The following is a 16,459-nucleotide window of genomic DNA, read 5'->3' as shown; positions in this document are numbered from 1 at the left end:
ATAGAAATGTAATAATGATTAACCCTGTGTACTATTTTCTCTTTTGCCAAATCTTAATTGACTTCCAGAAAGTGGATATCTTTCAATGAAAATGGACAAAAACACCCTCAATGAAATGATTATGAAATGGATTTTCCTGTTGAAGAGTCAAGATGAAACACGAAGATCAGCTTATGCAGCAGACATTTTTCATTCTTTTTTACAACATGAGCAAGTGGAGGATGAAGGAACAGCCTTCATCTTTCATCATATGCTCTGCTATGCTCCAAGGTTTACCGTGACCCTTTAAATTAAAAAAAAAAAAAAAAGCTGCACAAAATAAGGAAAGGAAACTGTCAGTCATTGGAGAGATGACTATCAAGTAGTATTTTCATGTGGATGGTTTACAGTGAGTTGATGACTGTTAAGCAAACTAAGACCATGACTTTAAGGATCAACAAAATTTGAAAATGGGAGCATCCAAACAAAGGAATGTTGTTTCTATAGTGTAGTTTGTTTTGAAAAGTTAATGCCCAGTGAGCACTGCATAAACTCTATTTCACTCATGACAAAACTGAACTTGGATTTTTAGTGAGCTAAGCCATAGCCAGAGGAGAAAGAAAGCTGATCATTTGCATCAGTCTTTAATGTAAAATTTCACACTCCTCTTGGTTCTGACAGTGGTGGGATTTGCAAAGGGCTCTAATTGCGGTCAATTATTACAGTCCTCTAGCGCCACCTAGTGTTTTCCACATATTGCTGTAGCGCGGCTCACCTATTAAACCAAACTAAAATTTCTTACAAAGGAATCCTCACACCCCAAATAAAAGGAAACAGGAAGACTTCATAGCTTGATTTTGAAATCTTATAGTCAAGGTATTTTCATTCTTTTATTTTAGTACTTTAAAATTGCTGAAGGGCTCTTGTCATTTTTGTTGAATTCAAAGTCTTTTACACCTTTGGGGTTCATTCCCATTGATAAACGCCTAGCCTAATCACCATTGCTTCCTAGCAAACCAATGCAGTTATAAGATTGACCTTGTTTTTGATAGAGGTAAGCCACTTAGTAATTGATTCATTTTAGCGTTTCAGAGTGGAAGATCTACACATATAATTGCTGTGTTTACAGAAAGAGCCAACGAAACATGAAAAAAAGGGTGACCGTTGAATACCTAATTTTCATGAAATGAATTTTTAAAAATTGGTTGAGAACACTCTCAGGTTCTTGTTATTATAAATAGTGGCCACAAAAGAAGGTTAAGGTGGGTGACAACTACGCTCCCACAACCTCATTACCAAATTATAATGAAACCATGTCTCAGATCAAATTATGCCACACATACAGACATTTGTTAAATAGTCATTAGCAAGCAAATCCAAAACTATTCATATAGTCTATTCTGTAAGTTTAACAAAGTCCCAGATCTCTTCTTTTTAGTGCTCAAAAAACTGCCTTGTGTGAAAGATTCACTAGAAGCTGGTGTGGCAACATCCTTGAGGCAGAATTGTGTTGTATTATGATCAGCATCAGGTAACCAGAAATCATCCTAAACCAACAGCTGGACAGAAGACCACTTAGAGGTAAAGTTTTAAGCACTATCCTTATGGATTAAAGCTACAGATCTCTAATTTTATGTCATGATAATTACTGAAAATAATTTTGTCATATAGAGGAAAGGTGATGTTTAAAAATTGATCCACTCCAAGTGTCAAATATGTTACGTATATCGCAGAATAACTCCAACTAAGGAAAAAAAAAATCTTGTTCTACTTGAACATACATGGGAATGAGATGGTGTCTGCATGTGCCTTGAGAAAATATCCTATTATTCTTGTTCTGGTTTTCTCTTCCTCAAATCTCTTTATCAAAGTAATCCAACAACCAGAAAAATGTCCTTGCTTCTAGATAAGAAATGCTAGGATTGAGTCAGATAAAAAGTATTGTCTAAGGAAATAGAATTGCAGTCTGGATCTTTCAAATCCAGATGCACGCCAGGCTAGTAAACTAGCTTAGTCAGCACATGGAAAAGCCAACATTTCTGTGCAACTCTGGTCAGGTAACAAAGGAGGAAGGAGAAAGCTCATCATTTCGGCCTGAATGGCCTTTTTTTCCCATTTTCAGTCAAGTCCATGAATGGAGAAGAATCTAAGTTCCCTGTAAAACTGCTTTAACTTCTTCATTTACAAAATATAAATGGGAGTAGAAATATGACAAAGGCATTTGATGTTCAAGGAGAGATGGGATATCACCTTGTACTCAGCTTTTAAATAAGTATTTCAAAAGGGACATTTATTTTGTACCAAAGAAAATTTATAATGTTTTATAAAACTGATAACTTTATGTTTTGAAAAATGATGAATAAATATATCATTTCATGTCAGTACAATAGGAGATACATCCAGGCTAACTTTAAAGATGCCATAAGGTTCACATGTGCCCACATATTCCCCACTCACTCAGTGAAGTGCCATCTTCCCTTCTTGCTGAACCTCGAATTCTCACTTTATAGCCAGTGCTCTGATTTAGATAACCCCAAAGCAATCAGTTCTCAATATTAAATCCTAGAGGCAGAGGTAGTAAACACCCTAAAAATGTATGCAAAATATTGTGAGTGTGTATATATGTCCCTTTTTTTTTTTTTTAGAAACTGTGCTTCAGAACTTTAATTATGTTCATGAGTGTCCCTACTCTGACTCAGAAGAACTAATGAGCACTGCCCACAGTTTTTATCTAGCCCCTCAATTATCTTATTATTATGGATTCATCTCTTAGAGTCACACAGCTCTCCTGACAGGACACAGAGAATCCACGAGGAAGTCAGATTTTTTGCAGGTAAATGCTGCCTTACATGACCCAGGACTAAAGTATCAGGTTCTGTGATTAGAATCTATGTTTGGCGGAGCCTGGGCTCTGGGGTAAAGTAGATCTGGGGCCACAGTCCTGCTTTGTCCCTCACTCTGTGTGACTGTGTCTGAGCCACCATCATCTGCTGCCTGAATCCACGGAGTCACCTACTGACTGCTTCTGCTCTTGCCCTTCCTCAGTCTGTCCTCAGCGCAGCAGCCAGAACAATCGTTTACATTATGGTCCCATCACCTAGCTCCTCTGCCCAATCTTCTCTTGACTACCACATTGGCCAGCAGGGGAGCCGGAGAAGTTAAATGGCCCCACTGCATGCAGGCCCTGTACCACCTCCGCTTCCGTTCTCATCTCCTACCACTCTCCTCCTCCCTTGGGTTCTCTTCTCCAGCCGCTGTTCCTCAAGCCTAGGAACACTCTCTCCCACCTCAGGGTCTTTGCACTTCCCTCTGGCCGGACGTCCCTCTCCTACATACCCTCTCTGTCTACTCCCTCAGTGCCCCTGGGTCTTTACTCCCATGTCACCATTTCCAAGAGTTCCTCTCGCATCCTAAATTCCATCACACACACACACACACACACACACACACACACACACACACACACACACACACACCGTTGCACTTGCCGTCTCCCTTTCCCAGCTTTATTGTTCTCCACTGCATCTATCACATCTGACATATAATTCTTTAGTTTATTTTTTTCTCTCTCCTTTGATGCCTAAGCACCATCCCCCATACTCTCAAATCTCCTTAGAATATGGGTGAGCAAACTTTTTCTATAAAAGCCCAGATAGTAAATATTACTGGCTTTGCGGGTCATGTGTGTCTCTGTCACAACTTCTCAACTCTGCTATTATAGGGGAAAGGAGCCATTGGCAATATGTTAACAAAGAGTGGGGCTGTGTTCCAATAAAACTTTATTCACAAAAACAGGTGGCAGGTGCTGGATTTGGCCCATGGCTGCTCTAGAATAATAAACTCCATTAGGCAGAGACTTAATCTGCTTTATTCACTGTTTTATCCCCATCACTTTGAAGAGGGTCTGGTACAAAGTAGTTCCTCAATAAATTCATTTGTAAATGAATTAATGTCCTTAACCAAGGTACCAGTTTCTCATCGGTAACATGAGGTGACAATATCAGCTTTGGGGTTTATCAAAAATAAACAGTTTGTGAAAGTATGTCACACAACTAGCAGACTAGGTACATAGTAGTGGTTAAAATTATTCTGAACTCCATACCCCAAGAAGAATATGAAAAAACTGGAAGACAAACAGGATTTAGAGGAAAACCAAAACTGTATATTTGAGAAAATATTGAAGGGAGAGAGGGCATTTTGTCTGGAGCAAATTCAGAGGAAGCATGGTCATTGTCTTCCTATATTTGAAGATTATTTTGAGCAAGAGAGATTCTCTATATACTCTGTGGCACCAAAACAGGCAGAACTAGGATCACTGGGTAAATACTGCGTGGAAATGGATGTCTGCTTATTGAAGGCATGCACTTTCTAATCACCCCTGGAGGGCAGAAGCCACATTCATTTTCTTTACTGATGTACCTTAATGCCCTAGCAGGAGGTCTTAAGGTGCACAACCAGTCCTAATTGAATGGATGATTGGGAATGAAGAGTGAATAATCTAATCTTCAGAGCTGACCAAAGCTGGAACAGGCTCCCTCAATTTGTGGCTTGGAAGGTTCAAGAAGGAACTTATCAATCACTTGCTAGGGTACAGCAAAGGTGACATTTTACATACAACTATGGTACCTTCGTCACAACTAAAGAACTAACGTCAGTGCATTACTATGAACTACACACACTTTGTTCAAATTTCACTGGCTTTTCCACTAGTGTCCTTTTTCTGTTCCACGATCCTATAAAATATACTAGATAACATTTAGTTGTCGTGTCTCCGTAGGCGCCTCTTGACTGTAACAGTTTCTCAGACTTCCCTTGTTTTTAATGACCTTGAGGATTTTGAGGTATATTGAAAATTGTCCTTCTATTTGAATTTGTTTATTTTCTTCAGGATTAGACTGGGGTTACAGGTTTGGGAGATAAAGAACACAAAAGTAGTGTCATTTTGAATCACATTATACTAAGGGTACATTTATTAACATGACTTATGACTGTTGATGTGAACATTGATCACTTGCCAGAGGCAGTGTTGGTCAGATTTCTCCACTGTAAAGTTATTCTTTTTCCCACTTTCCATAATCTACTTTTTTTTTTTTTTAATTTTTAAATTTATTATTTATTTATTATTTTTATTTTTGGCTGTGTTGGGTCTTCGTTTCTGTGCGAGGGCTTTCTCCAGTTGCGGCGAGTGGGGGCCACTCTTCATCGCGGTGCGCGGGCCTCTCACTATCGCGGCCTCTCTTGTTGCGGAGCAGAGGCTCCAGACGCTCAGGCTCAGTAGTTGTGGCTCACGGGCCCAGTTGCTCCGCGGCATGTGGGATCTTCCCAGACCAGGGCTCGAACCCGTGTCCCCTGCATTGGCAGGCAGATTCTCAACCACTGCGCCACCAGGGAAGCCCCATAATCTACTTTTTGAAAGCAAGTTACTATAGAGCTCATGCTGGGTGGGTGGAAGGAACTGAGCTCCACCTCCTGGAGGAAGTCTTTTTTGTTGTTGTTTGTTTGTTTGTTTTAACATCTTTATTGGAGTATAATTGCTTTACAATGGAGTGTCAGTTTCTACTTATCTACATAAATTACCTGGAGCTCTGTAAGGAAGATTTGTCTTTTCTCCCGATTCGTTTACTTGTTTATCAATCATTTATATCAGTATGGACTCAAAAATATTCATTTTATTGCTCACATCCTTCCAGCTTTGGCCACTGGCAACTCTTTTAGGTTGCCTCCAGCGTCTCTTAGACATACTCCTATCTTTTAGTTTTTCGAGCATTTCTTAACTTCTGGCACTACAAGACACCCCAGGCTCATCTTGTGTTTTCCCTGCCCCAACCCTAGAATCAGCCATTTTTCCAGGGAGCCCTAGTTCCTTTTATTAGAAAATAGTATTAGAAACCAAGATCTATGCTCTGAGTATGCTTGTTGGTACTGGGGTGTCACTGCTTCTAGGCCCTCTCAGCAGACAGAGCTAGAAAAGTACATGTATGTATACTCACCTATGTAATATGGGTTATAAAAATCTATAATTATTTCTGTATCTATCCATCTTTATCTATATTAAGTTAAACAGTTTCATAATGATGATTCTGTTTTTAATCCAGTATCTCGTGGTACATCTACCCCCTCTTGCCCCCTTCTTGCTTATCTGTAACCTCCCTCTCCAACTTGGAGAAATCTGGCTCCCATCACCCACCATCCATTTATTCATTTGTTCAAGACTCCAGTATACATGCATAGCAGTTTCTGAACTGTTAACCCAGCTATGCTTTTTTATATTAGGCACTTCACATATATGTTATTATATCTTGTCTTCATGACAACCCATTATATAGATAAGGTGTCTGAAATTAGAGCTTTTAAATTACTTGCCCAAGGTCACACATCTACCAAGTCTGGAGCTGGAATCTGAACCCAAGTCTGCTTGTTTAGAAAGCCAATGATCTTGCTGTTTTACATATTGCTTTCCAATATTATTTTTAAAAAGAGGAAACTAATTTGTAATACACAGTTTGAAAATAAACAAATATATTGAGCTTTTGTTATAAAAGATATTCAGGTTTATTATAAAAATCTGAAAAAAGTTATTTATACAGTTATACTATATGTACAATTTGGTACACTGCTTTTTCTTAAATAACATATGTGCATTTCTACACCTAATGAATACTTTGTAAAGATAATTTTTTTTTCATTGTGCAATTACACTGTTTTATTTAGTATTTTAAAATTAGGTGTTATTTGCTTCATTGTTAAAGGTACATGCTTGGAGAAAACGAAAAAGATAATAATGAGTATTTTGGCCAAATTTACCCACAGTAGCCTAACTCAATCAACCAGTCAGTTGAATCTGTAAAGATAATTTTTAATGACTACTTAATGTTCCATCTAATCAGTAGACTATAATGAGCTCAACCATGTCTCTGTTGTTGGAATGTAGATAGTTCCACATTCTTTACCAACATAAACAGTGCTGAAACTCATTTTATGTCGCCAAGAGATAGCATTACTGGACCAAGGTGTTTGAGGTTTTCAACACACTTTGCCAAATTGCTATCACAGGAAATTATACTAATTTAATTCTCCCCAAATTATCAGAGTGGTTGTTTCACTGACACATTTTAATATGATCCTTTAAGAGCAATCTCTATGCTACTAATGGCCATTAGAATTGAGTCTTGCTTCTATCATGATCAACTACAATCTAATTTACTCAACCTCCTACCTCCAGGTATTAAGTGATTCTAACAAGAGTTAAGCTCTCTGTATAGGATTCTGATTAAACAGTGAAAAAGTGCATGTGTCACTTGAAATGTAAAATATTGTTCTTATTACTAAATCTTCTGATATTTATTAATATCTCTGCCCCTAAGGCTTAATCTTGATTTGCTTCTGACCCTAAGGCTTAATCTTGATTTGCTTACCACCCCTTAATTAAGAACTCTTGGTAACATCAGTTAACTAAATCAACTACTATTTAAATCTATAGTTGCTGGACTATCATGCTCTGACCGGGGCCCTAAGCTTATTATGAGGAGATTCAGAATCTATGCGCAAACCAAGAGTTATTTATAGATTCAATAAATAGTATGTATCCTATGAAGAGAGACCACTATTTTTCCAGTGTATGTATATATTGTTGTGCAAAACAAATTTATTTCAAAGCATTGTTGAATTCATAACAGCTTTTGTCATCAAATGTTTTCTCAGCAGATCCTAAAAACACAACTGCTCTTATGGGGATTTTAGAGATTGGAAGACATTAAAAATGTTTCTTCATATTCAAAAATGTTGGAAACCACTTAAGTGGGTGTCAGAGCACATGTGTAAATCTGGTGGAGATAGGAAAGGCAGGTACTTACTGAATGTCATTCAAATGGTCCTTCTTTAGCTTATGTTCTACGTTGGGTACAAATTTAATTATTCCTTTCTGAGAAGCTCAAGTACTGTCTTCTTTCAATGAGGAATGTTGCAATAGTCTAAAAAAAGAATGACAACAGCACCACATTCAGAGCCAAAATTTTCCTTAAGCCCAAAGTATCTGGTGTGAATGCAAGCACAGCCCAAATCTTCCCTCAGTCACTGCACATGGGTACTCAGTCTTGGCCACTGATCTCAGACATTTTCCACAACTTAGATCAGGGGCTGTGTAGTCAGTGAAGTGTCAAGAAGAATTACAGGGAAACTGAGCTATCATCAGTTGATGGGGTGTTTTTCTGGGATTCCTTTGTTACTATTTATTTTTTTATTTTTTTTTTGATTTATTTATCTTTGACTGCGTTGGGTCTTTGTTGCTGCACGTGGGCTTTCTCTGGTTGAGGCGAGCAGGGGCTACTCTTCGTTGAGGTGCGCGGGCTTCTCATTGTGGTGGCTTCTCTTGTTGTGGAGCACGGGCTCTAGGCGTGTGGGCTTCAGTAGTTGTGGCACGTGGGCTCAGTCGTTATGGCTCGCAGGGTCTAGAGCGCAGGCTCAGTAGTTGTGGCGCACGGGCTTAGTTACTCCGCGGCATGTGGGATCTTCCTGGACCAGGGCTCGAACCCATGTCCCCTGCATTAGCAGGTGCATTCTTAACCACTGTGCCACCGGGGAAGCCTGTTACCATTTAAATATCCTAAAAGACTGAGTGACCATACTAAGGCAGGCACCAGGCAAGAAAAAGAAGGCTGATTTTTATAAAGAGAGATGGAAGTACTGTTACTCAACTCTGCCTGGAAGACTACAAAACCTTACAGCTTGTTTTATAGGGAGGAGCAGTGAAGCAGGAAATTGCTAATGCAACAAATCTGAAGAAGCCAGAAAACGTGAGAATACCAAGCAAGAATGCTGAGATTTTAATACCTATCCAAGGCCCCTGCAACAGAGACTAAAGGGTTCAGAAGTAAACATTCAAGAAGTGAAATACCACTTAGCTGATTATAGATTTGAGCTTGATTAGCTCTAAAGAATCTTAAGAACAAAAGAATGGGGTTAATCTATATATTTAGTTAACAGGCATCAATTTTCCTCACCAGCTTCGATTTGCCATTACTCTTATTTCTAATAAAGCATGTTAACTATCACATATAACATAGGTTGTAAGCATATATTCACAGTTTTAGCATTTTGTAGAACTTATTTCTCAGGTATTTAGGCTGTACAACACACAGTATATCTTTAAGCTTTATAAAAACCTAATGTTCAACACACAAGAATTTCCAGAGGATATGTGAATATAGATAGCATTAAGGGAACCCATTTCCAGATCCTCAACTTTCACATATACTCTTTCTTAAAATGTATTTGCTTAGCTATCACTCAGACCTTGGTTTCTAGATACCATTTACCAATAAAAGGAACTAGGGCTCCTTAGAGAAATGACTGATTCTAGGGACAGGGCATGGAAAATACAAGATAAGCCTGGAATGTCTTGTAGTGCCAGAAAATAAGAAAGTGGAAAGAAAGAAGGAAAGAAAGAAAAAGAGAGAGAGGGGAAGGGGGGGAAGGAAGGAAGGAAGGAAAGAAGGAAGGAAGGGAGGGAGGAAGGAAGGAAAAGATGGGAGAGTTGGAGGGAGGGAAGATAGAAGCATGTCAAACGTACACAACGCTAAAGAGTTCCCAATGTCCAAAGCTGGAAGAAATTGAGCAACAAAATAAATATCGGTTTATAACCCAAAGAATAAAATAAGCATCAGTGAATCTGTAGTGATATAAACAAATGAATGAATAAATCAATAAATGGAGAGGAGGCTATTTTCCTTATATATTTGCTTGCCCAAGAGTGAAGCCAAGAAAGAATGAGTGAAACAGAAAATCACCATTAGAATGCCACCATAATAACTCCTGCAGATAAGATACACTGACAAATGCTAAAATTAGGAGGCAAAACTTTAATGTTAAACAGGATAGTTGAATAGCCTCTCCCAAAATATTTATTAATTACTGTGAGGGTTTTAACATTTATCCATATTCTCTGCTACTCCTCCCTCCAAGAGGTGGAGTTTCATTCCTCTCCCCTTGAGGGTGGGCTGGACTTAGTGACTCTCCTCTATCAAATAGAAGATGGAAAGGGAGAAACCATAAATTTATGGTGGAGAAACCCAGCATACACCACTTACCCAAGTGATCAACGTTAATAGCACCATGATAAGTCATGTTGATGTCACGTACCCCTGACCTGATACAATGAAAGCACTTCACCTCTGGGGTGTTCTTCTTAAAAATGCATAACCCCAGTCTACTCATGAGAAAACATCAGACAGACTCAAATGAATATACTTCATACAAAATACCTGAAAAGTACTCTTCAAAAGTGTCAAGGTCATGAAAGACAAGGAAAGACCAAGATACAGTCACAGATTGAAGAGTTTAAGAAGACACAAGAACTACAGCTGACCCTTGAACAATGCAGGTTTGAACTGCAAAGATCCATCCATACACAGGTATTTCTCAATAGTAAGTACTACAGTACCAAACAGCCCACAGCTGGTTGAATCCAAGGTTTTGGAGGAACCGGGCATATGGAGGGTCGACTAAATTATAGGCAGATTAACCCCCCCACACACACATACACACGTGTTGTTCAATAGTCAACTGTAAATGCAACATATTATCCTGAGACAGAAAAAAAGACATTAGTGGGAAAACTGGTGAAATATGTATGAATCTGTGAAGTCTGAACCAATGTTAATTTCTTAGTTTTGATAAATATACTATGGTTGTGTGAGATGTTAACATTATCAGAAGCTGGGTAAAGGGTATGTGGAACCTCTCTGGACTATTTTTGCTACTCTTTATAATCTAAAATTATTTCAAAATAAGAATTTTTGAAAACTGAGCTGCTTGAGAATGCTTCTCCTTCTGATGGTTTTCATGGTCTTTCTTTCCCTTTCACAATGACCTGTCTCCCACTTGACAAAAAAAAAAAAAAATCAAAAAACACTTCTTCCCCCTACTTAATTTTTGCTGTAGTAAACTGCCCCAGGGTGTAAAACCACCCGCAAAGCAAACCAGGGGACAAATTTGAAATGCCTCTGAGGGTAAGTCCATTGGGAGGGAAGCAAAGAGATCAGAAAGTAGCAAGAAGGACTAATAATGGGAGCTAAACCTCTCCTCTCTCCTTTTCTCTCTTTTCTCTCTATTCTGTTTCTCTGTGTCTCTGTGTCTCTCTCCGTCTCTGTCTCTGTCTCTCTCCCTCTCCCTCGTGCTTATCTCATTACTCCTATAAACTTACCAACCTAAAAATTTTAATTCAAAACTAAGAAAGTTATCACAGGGATATGTTCACACGTTGATTTGAATTTTTTTAAAAAGACAGTCTAATATTTTTCTGGCAGAAAATAACTTTGATTTGGCTGAAAGTTTCAACAGCAAGGACTGACTTTGCTAATTAAATTATATGTTGGACATTTGAATCAACTTGAATGGGCTATATTTGAGACTCCAAAGTTCTGAGGGAAATATATTGAAAGCATGTACAATATGCCAGAAAATATGTGTTTTGCAACCATTTAAACTTGATTTTAAAGTTTTATACACCCATTTTTAGATGTGAGGTTGTAAACAGTTTAAAAATTTTTTTTTGGCGGGAGGGCAGGGGGTGGAGAATGCAAGCAAAACTTCTGAAGACCAATATAGTAGAAAGGGGGAAAAAAAAAAATCACTGTGCCTACTTAACTAATTGAAGTGGCGTTCTTATGAGCACCACTCATAAGTGTTTGGTCTGTGGGAGCCATGGGGAATGCTGAGATACAGGCAGATATGGAACAAGACAGAACAAGTGCCTGAACTACAGAGGCTCAGAGGGAAGGGGCCAGGTGTTTATCTACTCTAGTTTTTAACCCATTTGGGGTCTCATATCCTTTTGAGAATTCGATTAAAGTTATGAACTTCCCCCACAGAATCACACATGTAACAGCATACTCTCTAAATTTGGGGTGCAATTTGAGGAGATTCAGGAAATGCCCAGAGGACCCAGTTAGGAAGCCATGGTATAGAGAAATGGATAAAAATGTCTATCCACATGTGTGAGCATCGCAAAGAATTTCTGCACACACTATAAATCTCAGTCCATGTGACATCAGCGTAATGACCTGAGAATGAGGCCATGCTCATGACTGGGTATGTCAACGAGGTATAGCATTTCTACAGTGGCCACTCTGCCTTCCTCCTCCTTCTACACCATCTCTCTCAACCATTATCCCCCTAAGCCTGCCTTCTTCCCTCTGCCCACTTCCCACCCCCTACCCAAGTTCTGAAAAATTAGTGTGAATTGAAGTTTGGCCAAATCACTTAATCTGATAGGCTGCTTTAAGAGTGAGAGCCAATGATAGTCTATAAGGTGCCTGCACAAAGTTTTAAAAGTATCCCCCTTTGGGCATGAATTTTAAAAGGTCCCCTCAAGGAAGATGTAGACCCTCATTTAGGTCTTGGCAAAGATGACACTTTTGGACAAGGAAGAGATTACCCCTTCTTCTGGTCAGATGGAACCCTGCAACAGGGCACAAGTTTTGATGAATAGGGTGAGCTATACTCCAATAAAAAAATTTTTTTCTTTAAATAGCGTGAGCTAAATTTTAGACCCTCAATCATTCCTCAGCTGCACTTTTGAGCAGTGCACAAACTGCACAACCGTAAGTGACAGTTTGTTTATATTATTATAAACACTGCACAACTATTCTGACCTGGTGAAAGTGCCAATTGTTCTGTCTGTTTCTAGAATGTAGAGTCAAAATTGTCAACAGGAGCCCAGCCTCTGCTAGTGTGATTATTACATCTTCCAATTTGGAGATAATCTGCCCTGAGAATCAGTCCCTGGATCCTCTTTGGGGTCCATTTCCACCTCAAAGGGGTTCAGACAAGGACACAGCTAAACCTGTGAATTCCTCCATAGATATAGGTTACTGGCCTGTAAGGAACTCCAAGACTCAAGCAGATCACCTAAGCCTTGGATTGATTTTTCCCTCTTCCCCTGTTTAATACTCACTAGCACAGTTCCAGAGTGGCCAGACAAACCCTCAAAACAGTCTAGAGTCTGGACTAGCAAACTGATGACAAGATTTTGGATATGGATAATTCTTCTAGTCTAATGATTCTCAAAGTATTATCCATCAACTGGTTATCAAAGCCTTTTGAAAACTTCCAGTGATATTAGATTTTTCAAATTGTGATAAAACATACATAACGTACAATTTACCATCTTAACCATTTTTAAGTTTTTACTATTCTTTTTTTTATGTATCTTTATTGGAGTATAACTGCTTTACAATGTTGTGTGAGTTTCTGCTGTACAACAAAGTGAATCAGCTATATGTATACATATATCCCCATATTCCCTCCCTCTTGAGCCTCCCTCCACCCTCCCTATCCCACCTCTCTAGGTGATCACAAAGCACCGAGCTGATCTCCCTGTGCTATGCAGCAGCTTCCCACTAGCCATCCATTTTACATTTCGTAGTGTATATATGCCCATGCCACTCTCTCACTTCGTCCCAGCTTACCCTTCCCCCACTGTGTCCTCAAATCCGCCCGTTCTCTACGTCTGCGTCTTTATTCCTGCCCTGCCACTAAGTTCATCAGTACCGTTTTTTTAGATGCCATGTATGTGCGTTAGCATACAGTATTTGTTTTTCTCTTTCTGACTTACTTCACTCTGTATGACAGACTCTAGGTCCATCCACCGCACTACAAATAACTCAATTTCGTTTCTTTTTATGGCTGAGTTATATTCCATTGTACATATGTGCCACATCTTCTTTATCCATTCAACTGTCAATAGACACTTAGGTTGCTTCCATGTCCTGGCTATTGTAAATAGTGTTGCAGTGAACATTGTGGTACATGTATCCATGTATCTTTAATTTTTTTTTTAATTTATTTTATTTATTTATATTTGTCTGCGTTGGGTCTTCACTGCTGCATGCAGGCTTTCTCTAGCTGCAGTGAGCACGGGCTACTCTTCATTGCAGTGCACGGGCTTCTCATTGCAGTGGTTTTTCTTGTTGCGGAGCATGGACTCTAGGCACTCGGGCTTCAGTAGTTGTGGCACGTGGGCTCAGTAGTTGTGGTTCGCAGGCTCTAGAGCACAGGCTCAGTAGTTGTGGCACACGGGCTTAGCTGCTCTGCAGCATGTAGGATCTTCCCGGACCAGGGTTCGAACCCGTGTCCCCTGCATTGGCAGGCGGATTCTTAACCACTGCAAAACTAGGGAAGCACTACATGTATCTTTTTGAATTATGGTTTTCTTGGGGTGTATGCCCAGTAGTGGGATTGCTGGTACCATCTTAATCATTTTTAGGTATACAGTTCAGTAGTTATATAAATTCATATTGTTGGACAACCAATCTCCAGAAATCTTTTCATCTTTCAAAACTGAAACTCTATACTCATTAAACAATTCTCCATTCTCCCCTCCCCTGGCAACCACCCTCCCACTTTCTGTGTCTATGAGTTTTACTACTCTAGGTATCTCATATAAGTGTGATCATACAGTATTTGTCATATGAGTGGCTTGTTTCACCTAGTTCATCCATGTTGAAGCATATATCAGCATTTCCTTCCTTTTGTTTTTTTTTTTTAATTTTTGAATTTTATTTTATTTTTTAAACAGCAGGTCCTTATTAGTCATCAATTTTACACACATCAGTGTATACATGTCAATCCCAATCGCCCAATTCAGCACACCACCACCCAACCCCCCAGCTGCTTTCCCCCATTGCTGTCCATACGTTTGTTCTCTACATCTGTGTCTCAACTTCTGCCCTGAAAACCAGTTCATCTGTACCATTTTTCTACGTTCCACATATATGCGTTAATATACGATATTTGTTTTTCTCTTTCTGACTAACTTCACTCCGTATGACAGTCTCTAGATCCATCCACATCTCTACAAATGACCCAATTTCATTCATTTTTATGGCTGAGTAATATTCCATTGTATATATGTACCACATCTTCTTGATCCATTCATCTGTCGATGGGCATTTAGGTTGCTTCCATGACCTGGCTATTGTAAATAGTGCTGCAATGAACACTGGGGTGCATGTGTCTTTTTGAATTATGGTTTTCTCTGAGTATATGCCCAGTAGTGGGATTGCTGGGTCATATGGTAATTCTATTTTTAGTTTTTTAAGGAACCTCCATACTGTTCTCCATAGTGGCTGTATCAATTTACATTCCCACCAACAGTGCAAGAGGGTTCCCTTTTCTCCACACCCTCTCCAGCATTTCTTGTTTGTAGATTTTCTGATGATGCCCATTCTAACTGGTGTGAGGCGATACCTCATTGTAGTTTTGATTTGCATTTCTCTAATAATTAGTGATGTTGAGCAGCTTTTCATGTGCTTCTTGGCCATCTGTATATCTTCTTTGGAGAAATGTCTATTTAGCTCTTCTGCCCATTTTTGGATTGGGTTGTTTCTTTAATATTGAGCTGCATAAGCTGTTTATATACTTTGGAGATTAATCCTTTGTCCGTTGATTCGTTTGCAAATATTGTCTCCCATTCTGAGGGTTGTCTTTTCATCTTGTTTATGGTTTCCTTTGCTATGCAAAAGCTTTGAAGTTTCATAGGTCCCGTTTGTTTATTTTTGGTTTTATTTCCATTACTCTAGGAGGTGGATCAAAAAAAGATCTTGCTGTGATTGATGTCAAAGAGTGTTCTTCCTATGTTTTCCTCTAAGAGTTTTATAGTGTCCAGTCTTACATTTAGGTCTCTAATCCATTTTGAGTTTATTTTTGTGTATGGTGTTAGGGAGTGTTCTAATTTCATTCTTTTACATGTAGCTGTCCAGTTTTCCCAGCACCACTTACTGAAGAGACTGTCTTTTCTCCATTGTATATCCTTGCCTCCTTTGTCATAGATTAGTTGACCATAGGTGCGTGGGTTTATCTTATTCCATGGATCTATGTTTCTGTTTTTCTGCCAGTACTATATTGTCTTGATTATTGTAGCTTTGTAGTATAGTCTGAAGTCAGGGAGTCTGATTCCTCCAGCTCCATTTTTTTCCCTCAAGACTGCTTTGGCTATTCGGGGTCTCTTGTGTCTCCATACAAATTTTAAGACTTTTTGTTCCAGTTCTGTAAAAAATGCCATTTGTAATTTGATAGGGATTGCATTGAATCTGTAGATTGCTTTGGGTAGTATAGTCATTTTCACAATATTGATTCTTCCAATCCAAGAACATGGTATATCTCTCCATATGTTGGTATCATCTTTAATTTCGTTCATCAGTGTCTTATAGTTTTCTGCATACAGGTCTTTTGTCTCCCTAGGTAGGTTTATTGCTAGGTATTTTATTCTTTTTGTTGCAATGGTAAATGGGAGTTTTTCCTTAATTTCCCTTTCAGATTTTTCAACATTAGTGTATAGGAATTCAAGAGATTTCTGTGCATTAACTTCGTATCCTGCAACTTTACCAAATTCATTGATTAGCTCTAGTAGTTTTCTTGTGGCATCTTTAGGATTCTCTATGTATAGTATCATGTCATCTGCAAACAGTGACAGTTTTACTTC

The 16,459-nt window shown here is 38.9% G+C and overlaps 1 protein-coding gene across 3 annotated transcripts in view; it reads right to left on the bottom strand.

Annotated features, from left to right (window-relative positions):
• NXPH1 (neurexophilin 1) overlaps nt 1-16,459 on the bottom strand; it is a 402,818-nt gene that overhangs the window by 298,911 nt on the left and 87,448 nt on the right. The window contains exon 1 of one of the 3 annotated variants that reach the window (XR_005021334.1): nt 7,833-7,844. The exons of 1 other annotated variant lie outside the window; for it this stretch is intronic. Coding sequence is in view for 1 of the 2 variants with exons in the window: in XM_036864560.1 (XP_036720455.1) it covers nt 7,833-7,842 (10 nt within the window). In the remaining variant the exon portion in view is untranslated. Of the gene's footprint in view, nt 1-7,832; nt 7,950-16,459 lie in introns of those variants that run through there. One more of the 3 variants, XM_036864560.1, reaches the window with a different exon arrangement.

The sequence above is a fragment of the Balaenoptera musculus genome, chromosome 9 (genome assembly GCF_009873245.2).
Source record: "Balaenoptera musculus isolate JJ_BM4_2016_0621 chromosome 9, mBalMus1.pri.v3, whole genome shotgun sequence".
In the NCBI taxonomy this organism is placed as follows: Eukaryota; Metazoa; Chordata; class Mammalia; order Artiodactyla; family Balaenopteridae; genus Balaenoptera; species Balaenoptera musculus.
The sequence above is the reverse complement of the archived record's forward strand: the minus strand, read 5'-3'. Positions and strand labels throughout refer to the sequence as shown.